The following is a 16,069-nucleotide window of genomic DNA, read 5'->3' as shown; positions in this document are numbered from 1 at the left end:
GAGGTCAGAACTCTATATGAAGGCAGCAGAACAGTATAATGAAAAAGCTGTCCTGAATTTGACACCAAATAATGACTACTACTCATTTAATGGGAATTAGGAAAACTCATTTTAGGGAGTATGATGTTTACTCTTGCTCCGTTCATTTCATGTTAACTTTCTAGGTACATCTCTTGGCATTACTTTTTTTTTAAACACACCTTCCTCTTACTTTTTCTTACTTACAGAAACTTGTGTCAGTACTGTATGCACAATTTGTATGCCACTTACACTGTGGGTAAGAGGAACTCCCAAAGGAAAGCAGGGATACAGAAAAAAGCCAAAAGGCAAATCTGTTTAAACACTTGAGTTTCAGCAGAAAAGTTTGTGCTTCAACTTATCGAATGAACTGTTACCCTTTAGATATTTTATTCTGTTAGGATGCTGTTTTCCAGGGATAATGTTTTATTCCAGGGCTGGACTTTAGCCAATGCATGTCAGCTTTCTGCAATAGTTACTATTTACGATACACAGCATTTTTCAAACAACTGAGCACTGTCTTTACATTGCCTTAAGGTACCACCTCTAAATTTTTTCCTCATAACAGGACACTGTCTAATTTTCCTGGTGAATGGTCTTTTTTTTTTTTTTTTCTGTGTAGGACAAGAAGCCTCCAAATCCACCAGCTTTTATCTTCATGATTGATGTATCGTACAGAAACATAAAGAGTGGCCTAGTGAAACTCATATGTGATGAACTGAAGACTCTGCTAGATAAACTTCCAAGGTAGAGACATTAGTGTGCTTGGCTTAACTCAGTACACTGCACTTCTCATGCAGCTTTGCATGCTGAAAGGCAAAAACCAAGCTATGGAAAATGTCAAAGTTTCCAGTACAGGAATTTTTTGAGTGATAGTGACCAAATGTTAATTTTTAGCACTGCTGGCAATTCTTAACGTGGATGTCTGGGCTTACTGTATGAACAGAAAGAATCTGCCAAGCTACTGCATGTGGAGCTTGCATTCTTTTCCTTTCTTGCAGTGAACTCTAGTGGTGATATCAGCTCAGTCACAGCCCGTAGCTTTGACTTCACTTGCTGTGGTTGTGTTCACTGCAGTCCTGCTTTTCTCAATGATTTAAACAGGGAAATACCCCAAACAGAATACTCGGGAGTAGCCAGTCTCTCTAAAAGCATAGTGTTGGTGGCTTGTATCTTTAGCTCTTACTGTTAATTAGCAAAACTTTTAAAGCTTCTTGCTGCACTGTGAGACTTCTCTGTCCTGGTTTGTATCTGAGAGGAGAGCAAATCTTGTAGGCAACAACCACTTTATGAAATAGAGCACATGTGCTTTGTGAGCGTGAAATACACAGCAGTAGTATTGCTACTGGTCAATATTATTGATAGTGTATTTAGTGCATTATTGATAGTGTATTTTAGTGTAGTTTAGTATAGTTTTTAGTGTATTTAGTGTAGTTTTCAATAGAATTTAAATAACGCAGACATGTAGTGAAATGAGAGTAGTGGAAGACTGAAAAATGAAGTAGACAAGATGTTTCTTGTCTACATATAAAGGTACATAAAAAAAAGAACATCCAAAAAGAAAATGCATTCTAAGTAACAATGCTTGCACAGGGAGAACAGATTTAAGAAATGGAGAGAGCAGTGTGAGGAAGGGTGGGAGATGACATCCTTGGGACAATCTGGGATATGTTAAAAATCCTTTTTCTTATGGTCTTCTGGGATCCCTGTACTGAAAAGAAATTCCAATCCAGGGTGAGGCTTTAGCTTATCAGATGCCCATGTAAAGCCGTCTTTCAGGTAGTTTTTCCCTGAAGATTACACTGGAGACACAAGTGTTTGATATTATGCTGAACATCTCTCAGAGCTTTCCATGAGAATTGGTCATGACTCTGAAGAAAATAAGAGGCATGAGTGGGAGTAACAAAAAGCATTTGGCAGTTTGGAAACTTGACTAGGGCAAGTAGAGGAGGAATGAAAGCAAGTATATCCAAAAGAGACGTATTCATCCTTCTCACCAGCACTCTGCTGAGATCTGCTGTGAAATAATTTGGCCCAGGGTTTTCATGTCCACTGAAAAAAAGCAATAAAAGAAATAGAGAAAGCCAGGCCCTTCAGTTTCCTCAGGCCCTTCAGTTCCTCAGAACAATACTAATTTAAAAGAAGACAAGCATAAGGCATTCCACCAAAATTTGTGGTGAAAGTTTTACTATGTTGCTTAGACACGGAGGTCACTATATGTTCATTTTCTGTTGCTGGACAAAGACACCTGCAGAAATATTCTGCTGTTCCCACATGAGGGAAAATCTCTCTGCAGGGAATTCACCTTGAGCTTCTGTCTGTGAGAGGAAGGACTTGGGGTAGCAAAAAAATCTGTGGCACAAAAAGTCCTTGCTCACTGAAATTTTTGAGCAGATGTTTTCAAGCCTGTGTTCCAAACCAAAACCCCACCCCTGAATGTATTTTGAGAAAGACTGAGAAATGTGTTTATAGAAATTGTGCTTATGAGCTCAGAAAATCAGATAATGAGTTGTGCAGTTATGATTTTTAGGTACATAATTAAAAAACCAAAACAACCAAAGACCATTTGAATGTGTTTCTGTGCATATGAGTCAGGTTCTCCTTGTGAGACTTCAAAAAGAACTAAACAGTGAGCTCCAGAGGCAATTGACTGTTTAAAGCTAACCTTTAAAACAATGATAGAACTTGGTTGAAGTGGGACAGTGCAGACTGACACTGGTAAGAGCAATATCTGGAATAAAGGTCCTAAACACCTGAGGTGTAACACCTTTGGGACTGGGGTGATGCAGATGCTTCTTTTTGAAGTAGCAAAGTGCTGTATGTATAGAAATTCAATAGGCCTTGGTCCTCATCAAGCTCCATAACTAATTGTCCTGTTCTCTCTTTCCCATGTTAGGATGTCAACATGGTCTAGTCTTTATCTTTGGGATTTTTGACTGTTTGAATGGGATGCACCATTCATAGGGTTGATGTAACTTTATAACTTTTGAAAAAAAATAAACAATAGAGCAGTTGATTTTATTGGGGTGTTTGAATTTGACCTAAGGCAAAGATTGAGGCCATTACATCTGCTTGGTTGTTGTTTGCTTTGTGGTTCCCAGTACAGATAATAATCACAGAGCAGCCTTGCATGTCAAAGGAATGCTTTTATTGCAAGGTCAGGATTTCAGAATTATAACCAGTTGGGTTTTGTTTTTCTTACAGAGAAGAGCAAGAAGAATCCTCAGCAATTCGAGTTGGTTTTGTCACTTATAACAAGGTCCTTCACTTTTTCAATGTAAAAAGCAGCTTAGCTCAGCCTCAGATGATGGTGGTCACAGATGTGGCAGAAGTTTTTGTTCCTTTGCTGGATGGTTTCCTTGTTGACTTTGAGGAATCTCGATCAGTTGTTACCAAGTAAAGTACAATTATACTTCATGAGAATACGATGTGAATGCTTATGATGTGCATTATGCCTTCTAGTCAGTTGGGTTTTGGGCCATACAGGTATCCATTGAAGTACTTCAGAAGCCAGCAGGTGCTTCAAGCTCTGTGTTTTCACCTATGAGGCAAAAAAAAAAGCAATAGTCACAGCCTCCCAGTGATGAACTGGAAAGTTTATGTGGGCCAGGTGTAAACCATCTTCAGCTATGCTGCCTCAGAACTGGGAGGGAGTGTGGCTCTGAGCCATATTGTGTTTTCCCTCTTGCAGTGCACATGATGTGCACATGATCTTAGGACTCTGAAGTCCTTACAGCACACCAGAACTACTTAATGGTTAGCTATTTTTTATTTATTGCATGTTCCTTTAGGTTACAAGCTTTGAAATAATGCATCTCATAGAATTAAAAAACATGTATTTTCTTTTATTCTGTCTGGGGTCCTAAGAAATTGAGGAAGGAACATATATATTATCTTTTGCACTATAAATTTTTATGAAAAACATCATTCTGTGTGAAGACTTGGTATGTTACAAGGTATGTTTGGGGATTACCATACACTGACCAGTTGAGACACTGATCCTTTTTCTTTCATAGCTTGTTGGACCAGATTCCAGAGTTGTTTGCAGACACTAACGAGAGTGAGACCATCTTCGCTCCTGTTATCCAGGCTGGCATGGAGGCACTTAAGGTTAGAACATTGCTCTCTGTCAGAGAAGCAGCTTGAAATTGGGTTTGCTAAAAGCCAGTCCCATCACAATGGGAAATTAGGGGATAAAACGTCATTGATTGTTTCCAGCGCTAACGTGCCGTTATTCTAACAGTACCTCCGAACTGCTGTAGTCAAAATAAGAACTGACAAGCATAACATCTGTTCCCAGATGTTCCTGTTGAGGGAAACCAGTCCCTAGAGTCTGTTCCATGTAAGAGGGATGCTCAGGAGAAGATGAGGAGCAGGAGTCCGTTTCTTGTTCAGCATTTAAGAGAAACAAAGATGTGTTTAGTTACAACGGAACAAATCAATACTCTTGTGTTTGCACAGATAGCCAGCCCTCACAAGTGTGAGGAAAGGGCAGGAAAGTCAGTATAATAATAATAGTAATAATAATAATATCAGACTTCGCTCTGGTTATTCTCTTGCTTCTGCAAAACTTCTTGTGCAAAACTGGATATTTATGACTATCTGTCTGTGACCACATCAGGCCGTGGCTGGAGGGTTTCCGTTCAGCCGACAGTTCTCCCAGCTTGGATATAGCTGGCAGGGAATCCACAGGCCAAGGTGCTGCCTAGTTGCTGTCTGTATGTCCGGGATATCCCCTGAGGTGCTGGCATTCTCATGGAGCATTGTCAGTCAAATGCACCCCACCCTGGTTCACCACAAGATCTGTAGGGGCAGAATACAGCCAGCGGTGCTTTAAAATGGTTAATTTATCTGTGAGCTTTGTATGAGTAAAGCATGAACTTTGAGTACATGAATTTGTCGAAACAAAAATTAACATTTCTCAAATCTGTTTCTTATACATTGATTTAATACCTGCTTTCTTCTTATTTTTTCATACTGCTAGCAAGTATGTGTGCAAAGCACATCTGAATGCTTTTTCCTAATACTTGGCTTCAACAGAACGAATTTAAGGGGCATAATCGTAAATTTCCTTTGATGATGGCTATAAAAGAAAGCAGCTCTTAATTAAGCTTGTTATTTAGCTCAGTATTTTTAAGTTAAAATTTGTAAGGATTTTCACTGTGAATTATTCATCTGCATATGCCTTTGCTCAAGAAAACAGTTCTTGTCTAAAAAGAATAAATAGATTGTGTTGATAATATGTATATTTTAGAAGTTTTGTCAATCCAGTAGCAGTAATTCCTGATGCCTGTCAGGATAAACAGGTATTTGGGAAGTCTTTCATCCTTTAGCAGAAGGCTTCTTAAAAGGAACTGAAGAAATTGACATTCGTGATGAAAAGTAACTGTTCTTGAAATATTAGGGGTGAAACTTCAGCTCTTTGAAAAGCCAGTGCTGTCTTCAGTGGTGTTCCTGCCATAGCAGAGGGATTTCTGGTTTCCCAGAATACCACAGCTTATTTTGAAAGGTGGAATGTCCTGTGAACATGACGATTTCTGATTTGTGTCTGCCGTCTTGGCAGTGTAGATTTCAATGTGCGATCTGCCACAGGGATGGAATTGTCACCCATTTATAAAAATGCATGGAACACCAGTGTGCCTGAACTGAGTTTTTCTGTTAAACTGCATTTCCTTTTAATTTGATCCAATTTGAGTATTTGTATTTTGATGCCTGTTGCACAGTGCTTGTATCCAATTGGAAAGTCTCCAAGAGAGGCACTCCTCCTTTTCCTCAGGAGGACATGGTGTCAGAATGCCTGGGCCGGCAAAGCTGTGTGTTGGACTGCTACTTACTGAGAGAAAAGCCCCTGTTTGTTTGGGGGCTTATTCTTTACCTCCGAGGAGCTTGCAGAAAGCCTCCACTGTTCTCTGAGAGCCCCGCAGTGTGTGAGTACGGGCTTGTTAACCTTGCAGTAATAAAGGTGCCAATGTGGTGTCTTTGGAACAGGCTGCAGAACGTGCTGGGAGATTGTTCATTTTCCACTCTTCACTGCCAACTGCGGAAGCACCGGGCAAGCTGAAAAACAGAGATGACAAAAAGCTGCTCAATACAGATAAAGAGAAGGTATTTTCTGCTCTGAGCTAAGAGGGGACTGCTATTACCCTGCATTTCTCTAATAGGGCACTGATCTGTTTTCATTTACTTTCACACAGATGTGTTTGGTTATACAATGCCTCTCTAGTGGTGGGTTCTCCAAGAACATACTGAGGTGTTCCCTGCATCCATGGACAGGGGAAGCATGTTTTTGATGGTAGCCATGCCTCACTTCAAACTTCCACTTCATCCTTTTGTCTTCATCTGGTCCTTTTTGTTGTGACTAGTATCTAATGTGATGGCACTTGTATTTTTTATTCCTGTGCAGACCCTCTTCCAGCCCCAGGGAAATTATGAGGCCTTAGCTAAGAATTGTGTGGCCAACGGCTGCTGTGTGAATTTGTTCCTCTTCCCAAATCAGTACGTGGATGTAGCCTCCATGGGCCTTGTCACAATGTACACTGGTGGAACACTGTACAAGTACAACAATTTCCAGGTAAGTGGTGTAGGTTTCTTGCCTTTGAGATAGTAACAGCTGGGGGGTTGTTGTTGTTCTTCATCTCCTTTCATTCAGTGTGTGCTCGGACATTTAACTGAAAAGCAGAGCGAGTCTGGAAAACCTTGTTATCAATTCCAGGGGATAAAATTCAAACTTAGAAATGGCAGGTCAGGCTCAAGTTTGTATCTTGAAGTAGTAATAAGCTGGTTGGCATCCTAAAATTTTGCTGAAAAGTGCAGGAATGTCCAGTTAATGTCCAGGCCTAGTGATGAGGGGTGGACACTTGCATATGCCTGATTCTGATACCAACAGTCCACATTTGAAATCCTTTTTAAAGGACTCGGAGAGCTGTTAAATGTGAGCAGTTTTGCTGGGGGGAGATGGGGATCATGGGAGGGGATGTTGGGTCACTGCTGTGCTGCTGCCCTTGGGTGTTGAACCTCTGAACTTCTGCTTTGTGTTCACAGCTCGATGCTGACAGCCCCCAGTTCTTAAGTGACCTCAGGAAGGACGTCCAAAAAAAGATGGGATTTGATGCAACAATGAGGGTTCGGACAAGTACAGGTAATAGGACCCATGGGAATGAATTTTAGATAATATAGTGCTGTGCAAATCACTTGCAAGATCAGGCTGGTTTAATTCCATTACATACCTCTTGAAAACTAATTGAATAGACTGATAAAATGCACGGCTGTGTGTATATATGTTGTTACTTATATACATATGTATATATACACGCAAGTACTTCCTGTATATGTCTTCTTAACAACCAATTTTCAAGTCTGGGGAGGGCTTCTGCTCACTCTGCACACAGCATGGACTGCAAGGAAGTTGTATAAAAAGCTGTTGCTGCTGGACACTGACCTGTGCCTTCATTTTCATACTCAAACGACATTCATGTGTCTATCCAGCTTCTTTTATTCTTTCCTTCATTCTTAGCTCAATTGCAAGTGTTACAGAAAGAGACACACCCAAAGAGGCCAAGCCAGCAGTGCAGAAGCTCTGGGTGTCTGAGTCACAGCTTTTCCCTTTCTCCAGGTCTTACAAATGCTGTTCGTAAGGACAGTTCCTGGGACTCATGGGGCTGTAAAGTAAAGCCCTGAGAGAAAAGGGCTCCTGCCTCAGTAAGTTATGTCAATTTAATTTGCCATTTTTAAATGAAGTGCTCTGTTTTAATCTGGCTGCAGGCTTCAGGGCTACAGACTTCTTTGGGGCAATTTACATGAACAACACCACGGATGTGGAGATGGCAGCGGTTGACTGTGACAAAGCAGTGACAGTGGAGTTCAAACACGATGATAAACTGAATGAAGACACCGGGGCCTTAATTCAGGTAAAAACCCCTAATTCATGTAATACCATAAAATGGTGAGCAAGACCTTCTGCAGCCAGAGCAGAGAAGTGATGGTGTAGGAGTGATGGGAACAAGGTACAACTTACACAGACTCTTGTGTCATAACACCACTAGTCAAAAGTGTGTTCCCCTACCTCTGTGCTGCATGTTCTATTCAGGGGTACTCAAATGCTTTCTAAACATTCACTGACACTTCATCAGCTGTTCATTTTTTTTCATTTCACTGTAAATAAATTTATTTGGAGTAAGAAATCCATTGCTACTTATATGGCAGTTGTGATTGCTGTGGCATTCCTTGTAATCTCTCTATTCAAGAGCAGTTCTCTGTTGCTGAACCTCTCCCAACTCCACAGACTGTAGGACTTTTTATAATGTTAGTATGAATAATTTACTTCGTAATGTCTGATAGACGTCCCTAAGAACCAGAGACACATACGCTGGTGCCATAGCTGCCAGCAGCGCTGCCAGGCTGCACTGGCTGCAGAAGGCATCATCTGCCTTTTGTGCACAGGGGGGCTGGCTCCAGTGGTGACAGTTTGTGCCTCTGTTGCAGTGTGCTGTTCTGTACACATCGATGAGCGGGCAGAGGCGAATCCGCATACACAACATAGGTTTGAATTGCAGCTCCCAGTTAGCTGATGTCTACAGGACTTGTGAGACTGATGCACTTATCAACTTCTTTGCCAAGTCAGGTACAGTTGCAACAGACCAGTTTTGTTTCCTTTTTCACTTTGGCATGGATGAAGGGGAAGGAAAGGGGGCTGAAGTGATTACTTAGTGGGAAATAATTTTTTTAACTTGCTGCTCCATACCTGAGCAATTCCTGAAGTATTATGAAATTGAAAAGACAAATAATTACCTATTTTAGACAAACTGCCATAAAAGTAATACTTGTGTGTAGGTAATGCACAGAACTGGGCAGGCACAGTAAGTGGCAATGGATATCCTACCGCAGTGCTGGGGTGTTTGGCTGTCTGTAGAAGAGACTAAAAAGCAGCCCCACTCCTCAGGTCTGTAAAATCAGAAACGAGCAGCAGACAAAGATACTTTGAGGGAGTGTCCTTTTTAACACACACTTTTATTCTGTGTTTGTAGCTTTTAAAGCCATTCTGAGCCAGCCCCTGAAGACAGTCAGGGACATCCTGATGAACCAGACCGCTCACATGCTGGCCTGCTACAAGAAGAACTGTGCCAGCCCAGCAGCTGTCAGCCAGGTAAAACGCACACCCAGTCCTACCCACCCAGGCTTTGCCACATGTGGACAGCCACCCTGCAACATCAGCAGAGCCAGGAAGGAAAATTTCAGGACAGACGTGTCCTTTTCTTTCAAGTACAGTTAATGACAGGTGGGAATTCAGTGGTGGCACTTAGAGCACAGCACGCAGAAACTGTTGTTCTGGAACAAAGGCAATGCCACTGATGAAAGTGATGCCTATATTCACGCAAAGGGGCTCAGCCAGCCTTTTTCCTGCTGGAATTACGCACTAACTCACAAAGCTTTCATTTTTAATTGTTACGTTGTTAAAGATGGTTGTAGTATTCTACTTTTTGACAAAGCAGAGTGACTGATTTGTTTCCATTTGATTTATTCAGTCACATCTTAGTGATTCAATTCAAAAGACAGACTCAGGCTTTTCCATCCCAGCAGTGCTGCCAGTAACCACAAACCTGGGCAGTGAATTGTTCATTGTTGGTGAGGCCCAAATATATCAAACAAAACCAGAGCCACTTACTGTGGACCACTGTTCCTCTCCTTAATTCTTCAGAGAGTGCCTCAAAAATTAACAGGGTAACAGGGAGATGGCAGCAGCCAAAACAGCAGCTACAGCTTATAGAGCAAATAATTTCTGTTGGATTCTTATTAAATGTGTTGTTTTTTCAGCTGATACTGCCAGACACAATGAAGGTGCTGCCTGTGTACATGAACTGCCTGTTGAAGAGCTGTGTGCTGGTCGGCAGGCCCGAAATCCCAACCGATGAGAGAGCTTTCCACCGCCAGCTGGTCATGGCCATGGGGGTGGCCGACACACAGCTCTTCTTCTACCCCCTGCTGCTGCCACTTGTGAGTCAGTGGTGGATTTTTTCACTTGAACTTCTAACCCCTCTTACCTGGAAAGGACCCACTAAGATGTAGCAAGCTGTTCAATAGTTACTTTTCAAGTCAGTTCTACAACTCTTGTGTCTTTTGCCCCGCAGCACAGCCTGGATCTGAAGAGTGATGCTGTCCCAGCTGCTGTCCGCTGCTCCGAGGAGCGTCTGTCTGAGGGAGGGGCCTTCCTGCTGGCCAACGGGCTGAGCATGTTCTTGTGGCTGGGAGCCAGCGTGTCCCCAGAGCTCATCCAAGGGCTTTTCAACGTGCCGTCCTTCGCACACATCAGCACCGAGGCCGTGAGTAGATGCGGACTTAACAGTTGAGGATTTAGCAAGACCAGATGCTAATCAGAGAAACAAGTGAGGTCTTTTTTCATCCTTCAGCCTTAAAAGCATGAACGGGTGACCGGCAGAATGTGTTTGGACACCAGAAGTGCTTTAAGTTACATGAAACTTAACACTTTGACACTCTGAGCACTAAGAGGACAGAAGCTTTCACAACTTTTTTAATGTTCTTAAACTTTGACTGTTGCAGATATTAAAGTCCTTTGAACTGTGTATTGATAAAATTATAACAAACACTTTGCAATTGTTAAGTTTCTCCTGATGATGCATTTTCATATAGTGATTATTTTAAACTGAAAAATGAGTCCTCAAATGAGACCTTTTAGTGAAGGAGGTGAGGTTTATTGGTTTAATATGAAATCCACAGTACCTTATAACGTAACTATCAGCAGCTAGTCTTGGTTAGAGATCTGATTGCCCTACAACAACCTGCTTTCCTTCTCACAGACATCCCTGCCTGACCTGAACAATCCATTTTCTAAGAAACTGAAGCATATCCTGGAGCAAATCCAGAGCCAGAAGCCCCACACTATGAAGGTAACTGCTTTCTGCCTCAACTCATTCCTTGTACTTGTTCAAAGGAACACTCCAGGCTTTGCCAAAACTTACCAGTGGCTGTAAAAGGTTTTTTAGGTATCAAGAGTGTAGATGCTAGAAGGCAGGAGCAGAGAAATTTTCCAGCTCTGTAGCATTTGTGAAGTCTTTCCTTTGTCATGCTTCAGCTGAGAAACAGAGAAATCCAGCTTCTCACAGCTTCTCTGTGAAAGTTTTCGTTCTCATGCGGACTGCATGGACAACAGTTTGAGAGAATGTAAACTATTTCTGCACCTGCCAGTTGTTGTGAGAACAGTGGAATTGTTTTCAGTCTTGTGAGAATAATATTTGGAAATGGGTGTCTTACTGCTCAGCCTATCACCTTCAGAGGTGGTGAGTGAATAAGCCAATCATGTAATTTCTTTGTTGCAAACCACACTATCAAAGATGAGTTATTCATTAAATGGGGTCTTAGCTCTTGCTTTGACCATATCATCTGACCTACCTGTGTCGTGATTTTGCCGTTCTCTGGGGATAACAGCTACACAGGAGTCTTCCTGCGCATGGGTGAGTTCCAGCATGATTTGTAGGCACAGACATCTCAAATGTGCTTAATTCCCAATCAAAACGGATTTTGAAAGGTAGTCAGGTTTAAAAGGTAACCATTTTATTCTGCAGTCCTCAATTCACATTAGTCTCTCCAGCTTCTGCACTGTGGAGATTTATTCGTTTTGGGGGTTTTCCCCACCTCAAGAGCATCCACTAAGAGATGTAGGAAAACCATGCTGCCATCTAGTCTGACTGTATCCTAAAACTATCTGTCTGTACCTGTTGTCTTTGCAGCTGATGGTAGTGAAGCAACGGGAGCAGCCAGAGATGCTTTTCCGCCAGTTCCTAGTAGAAGACAAGGGTATTTATGGAGGAGCCTCATACGTGGATTTCCTCGTGTGCATTCACAAAGAGATCAGCCAGCTGCTCAGTTAAGGCAACTCAAGTAAAATGTTCAGTTCCTTTTTGCCTACGCAGGAGGGACAGTTTTTGGTGCCTGAAGGCTGGCCCACAGCTCCACTGGACCCAGGCCTTCTGCTGTGCTTTACTGGCCCTTTTCTGTGCTCTTTTTGTACGGTTTCATTTGATCCCATCTTTCCCTGAGTATTTTGCTTACTTCTTAAGCTGTAGAATAGGAAGTTCTGCACTCAGGTATTAATCTTCTGGGAGTCCTGACTCTTTTCTCTACATGAATTGCTAGATTTCAGACTGCCAATGCTTAAGAGCATATATGGTATACATTTCTTAAAAGACAATTTAGAAAACTCTCAATTATTCCTTTTGCTAGTCATAAGTTGTAGCAGAGCTGGGAAAGATGATCAGAATCTGTACAGAGGAGGAAAAAAGACAAAACACTTCTTTTTCTAAGTGAGGACATAAAGTTGAATCAGATTGGCAGTAAACATGTAGTTCAGTTTGAAGGATTTCAAAGTCCTTCCTGTGAAGCAAATCTCTGTAAAGCAAATCCTTTTTTTCCTGGAAGGGACAAGTGTTAACTTTCTATGGAAGCAGAGCTCTAGGGACCCTTCCACAGCCAGCGTTATCCAGGAGACAGAAATGCCTCAGTTTTATAACTGGACTTGAGTAAGTGTGAAAACAGCAGGGATCACAGGAAGAACAGTAATCAAACAATCCTTTTGCCACCTTCGGCAGATAATGCCACACTATTATGGTACAATTCTCTCCTCGTGGGGGCAGCAACTAGTTTAGCATACTATTTAATTACGTTTTCAAAATGGCACAGGTTAGGCTTTATTTAGTACATTTGCTAACTGGAATATTCCCAACACAACTCAGAAAAATCTGTCCCTCAAAATTTCAGTGGCAGATCAACTGTGAAACAGTTGACCCATTAACCAAAGGTTATTTGTGGTGCTATAAAGCCTCTTGCTTAATAGCAGTTCTGTTACATTGACCTCCTCTCCCATGACTGATGTAATCAATGGTAACTGCTTTTAAAAACAAGCCTTTGCTAATACCAATATTGAAGGTAGAATTTAGAAAGCCAGAGCCTTTGGAACAGCTGTTTACCTCAGATACTTCATCAGTCTCTCTGTCTCTTTACGACCAATGCCTCTGAACGTGAGGTTTGAACTTTGCCAAACTTGAAAAGCTATTATTAAAAAAAATAGTGCTTCAAAGAAAGCAAAAAACACTCAAAAGTAAGGTTAAGCCTCAGTAAAGGAAAAAAGTGCCTTTAAACATTTTAGTGTTGCTACTTAGTATTAATTATTTAATATCCACAATAAGCAGTCAAAATGCATAATTTTTTGGTTCGACAGCTTATCTATACAGTCCTTTTCTTGTCATTGTCCAAGAGCTCTTGAAATAAGTGGCTGTATTATAAAAAGGTCCTCGGCCTGAACTCAGCTGCCAAGACAAGCACTTTTGAGCTGTAGACATTACCCTGTAAAAAGTATTTGTTGCCATTTCATTTGTAAAATGACACCAGCAACATTTGTGTAAAGAAATAAGCAATTATTAAATATAATCTGTGTGTGTGTTTATTCTTTCATACATCCCAAGTTCTCCAAGGTTTTATGGCCATGCATCCAGCAGTGAGTACACTCTAGGTCACCTTCTCGTACTGTGACTCTGAAGACAGGCAGCTTACATGGCCTCAGCATTTTCAGTGTGTTTCTGCTGTTGTCATCACCCATGGCTATGGTGAGAAGATACGATCCAAGTGGAGCAAAGTGTCCCAAAGAGGGGCAGTTCAGAACCAAGCTCAGGTAAGCCAAAGCTGTTTGTGGCAGAGCTACTACAGCAGAACTCTGGCCTGCCATGGGCAGTTGGTTACCTACAGTAAAGCATCACAGTGGAGAAAACAGCACATGTTGACAGCAGTCATGACAGTGACTGGTATCACACAGACATACTACACATGCAGTGCTTGGCTTCACCATAAACTGCAGGACTGTAGTATTTAACTGAGGTTTACAGCAATTAGGCCTTTTTTCTCCTTTTTCATTGCTGCAGTCATTATGTTCAAAATTACTTTTTATTTCACAGAACTTGCCCACTGCTTTCTTTTAAGCCCATGAGAATGACCCTGTTATGAAAAGGATTAGTGCAGCTCTCTTCCACATTAAGTTGACATTCAGCCCATTACACGATTGCCATTTCTGTTAAAGCAATAAAGTTGCCACCAACTTAAGCAATTCTGAAGGAGGAAACACCTTTTCTACTATATACAGAAACAGTGGGTTCATTTATCTGTCACTTTCATATTACTCAAGGTATCTTTATAAAGCCGCAAGGCTTAGGGATGTTTTCAATGCAATGAGCTTGAAATGTTCATGTATCCTTTTTTAGAGTGCACTCTGGATATTAAAATCTATAGCAGGGCATAGAAAACGAGCTGAATATTCTAAAATTAATTCCGTGACTTAATGCCAGTTAAATTCCATGATCATCTCAAAACTGCTCATTAGTTTGGAGCCTGAATTCCACTCCCCTGAACAAAGCATTCAGCACCTATGAACACACACAACGAGCTGATGCTGGGGAAGAACCTCAACCCCTGGAGAGCATTGACTGCCAACCTGCACAGTACAGGCAGCATTCCAGCCGGCTTCCTGTAACCAACACTGTCAGAGAGTGGAGGACACAATTCTCCAGCTGGTGGCTGATTTACAATGATCTGCAGGTGACTGGGGTCTTAAATTCCCTCTGAAGCCAAATGCTGAGACATCCTGAGTACCTAGGCAGTGCAGGTGTTGAATCCTTCACTGAATTCACAGGGTGCAAAATAGTCCCAAGTACTCTAAGCCTCCTCAAGAATGGAAAGACACGACAAGATCTAGACAGGCACCCCAAATGAGACTGGAGGCATTGTGTGTTTAATAAAAGTGGAAAGGAAGAAACTCATCAGGCTCTTCATCTTCCAGGAGAGCATGCTCAAATGAAATCTTCATTTACTTGTGGTAAGTGAACACTCATCAGCTCAGTGATTCGGAGCCTTATCCTCCTGCTCCTGTGCAAGTGTTGTAAGTGAGAATTCACCTGACAACCAGTAATGCAATTAAAAGCTTTTCATCTCTAGTCACCATTTCTATCTGGTTCAAATCCCAGTGACGAAGAAAATGACCTGATGTTTTTACTGTATAAGGGAGTGCGTGGTCAGTTGCTTGTTAACGACATGGACGTCACACTTCGCTGGCAAAAGTTGCCCATCCGACAGCTCGAACCGAACTTAAACTCTTTTCATGGGCATAAAAAGAGCTGGTTCTGCTGTTTGAGGGCCTGGGTGGCTCTGAGGCCTGATGAGCTTTGCTGAGGGCAGTAGGTGGAGAGGTGGACCTGTGACACTGCTCATATTCTTACATTTTCCACCTAAAGCTTGGTAGTCTCAATGGAAGAATTTTCCAACCAAGCATCATATTTCAGTGCTGGCTGCTGAAAGCTTGGATTCTGAGGTGGTAGGAGCTGGTGTGGCTGGAAGGAATTGGAACCCCCAGGCCAGGTCAGAGCCGCCTCAGCCTGGAAGGAATTGGAACCCCCAGGTCGGGTCAGAGCCGCCTCAGCCTGGAAGGAATTGGAACCCCCAGGCCGGGTCAGAGCCGCCTCAGCCTCAAGGGCAAAAGCGCCTCCTGGTGTCCGTATGAAAATGGGATCGACTTGTGGGAGCTGCGGTCCCTGGCAGCTCTGCTCGCCGGCTGCCTCCCAGGAAAACCTAATTCCTACGGATTTGGGGAATCCCGGGATTCCGTGAAAACCCTGGCTGCTGTTTCAGTTGCGAGTGAGCCCGTCTGGCCCTGCCTCAGGATTGCCGCCATTACCGCAGCCTCATCAGCTGTGGTGAAATGTTACAGTCCCGGCTCCAGAGTGGAAATTTCCTCGTGAAGTGTGGAGAAAAGAAATTTACAATTGAGTTTATAGCTCGGAAAGTGGTAAAACTACCCTTGAAGAAGTCATTAAATGTGAATTGACTCAATGAGTTCTGCCTGAATCATCAGCAAGTGTTGCACACGCACAATGTGTGTGTGAGGGGGAAGGCAGGAGCCCCGGCTGGGGACTGTTCCTGAAATCACACTGACTTTGTAGTGTTTGTTATTTTCTATTATTTGTATTTGTCTCTGAAACGTGGCTGGAAGCTGATAAAA

The 16,069-nt window shown here is 42.2% G+C and overlaps 1 protein-coding gene across 2 annotated transcripts in view; it reads left to right on the top strand.

Annotated features, from left to right (window-relative positions):
• Nucleotides 1-13,455, top strand: part of SEC24D (SEC24 homolog D, COPII coat complex component) — a 43,044-nt gene extending 29,589 nt beyond the window's left edge. For both annotated transcript variants that reach the window (XM_039550832.1, XM_039550833.1), the window contains exons 11-23: nucleotides 641-765; nucleotides 3,223-3,414; nucleotides 4,035-4,128; nucleotides 6,007-6,123; nucleotides 6,422-6,589; nucleotides 7,060-7,156; nucleotides 7,780-7,925; nucleotides 8,500-8,638; nucleotides 9,042-9,160; nucleotides 9,829-10,008; nucleotides 10,143-10,334; nucleotides 10,830-10,919; nucleotides 11,760-13,455. In XM_039550832.1, the coding sequence (XP_039406766.1) occupies nucleotides 641-765; nucleotides 3,223-3,414; nucleotides 4,035-4,128; nucleotides 6,007-6,123; nucleotides 6,422-6,589; nucleotides 7,060-7,156; nucleotides 7,780-7,925; nucleotides 8,500-8,638; nucleotides 9,042-9,160; nucleotides 9,829-10,008; nucleotides 10,143-10,334; nucleotides 10,830-10,919; nucleotides 11,760-11,900 (1,800 nt within the window). In that variant the 3' untranslated portion in view covers nucleotides 11,901-13,455. The remainder of the gene's footprint in view (nucleotides 1-640; nucleotides 766-3,222; nucleotides 3,415-4,034; nucleotides 4,129-6,006; nucleotides 6,124-6,421; nucleotides 6,590-7,059; nucleotides 7,157-7,779; nucleotides 7,926-8,499; nucleotides 8,639-9,041; nucleotides 9,161-9,828; nucleotides 10,009-10,142; nucleotides 10,335-10,829; nucleotides 10,920-11,759) is intronic.
• The last annotated feature ends 2,614 nt before the right edge of the window (nucleotides 13,456-16,069 follow it).

Source organism: Corvus cornix, chromosome 4 (genome assembly GCF_000738735.6).
Source record: "Corvus cornix cornix isolate S_Up_H32 chromosome 4, ASM73873v5, whole genome shotgun sequence".
Taxonomy (NCBI): Eukaryota; Metazoa; Chordata; class Aves; order Passeriformes; family Corvidae; genus Corvus; species Corvus cornix.
Note: the sequence above shows the minus strand (reverse complement) of the source record. Positions and strands in the feature narration are given on the sequence as shown.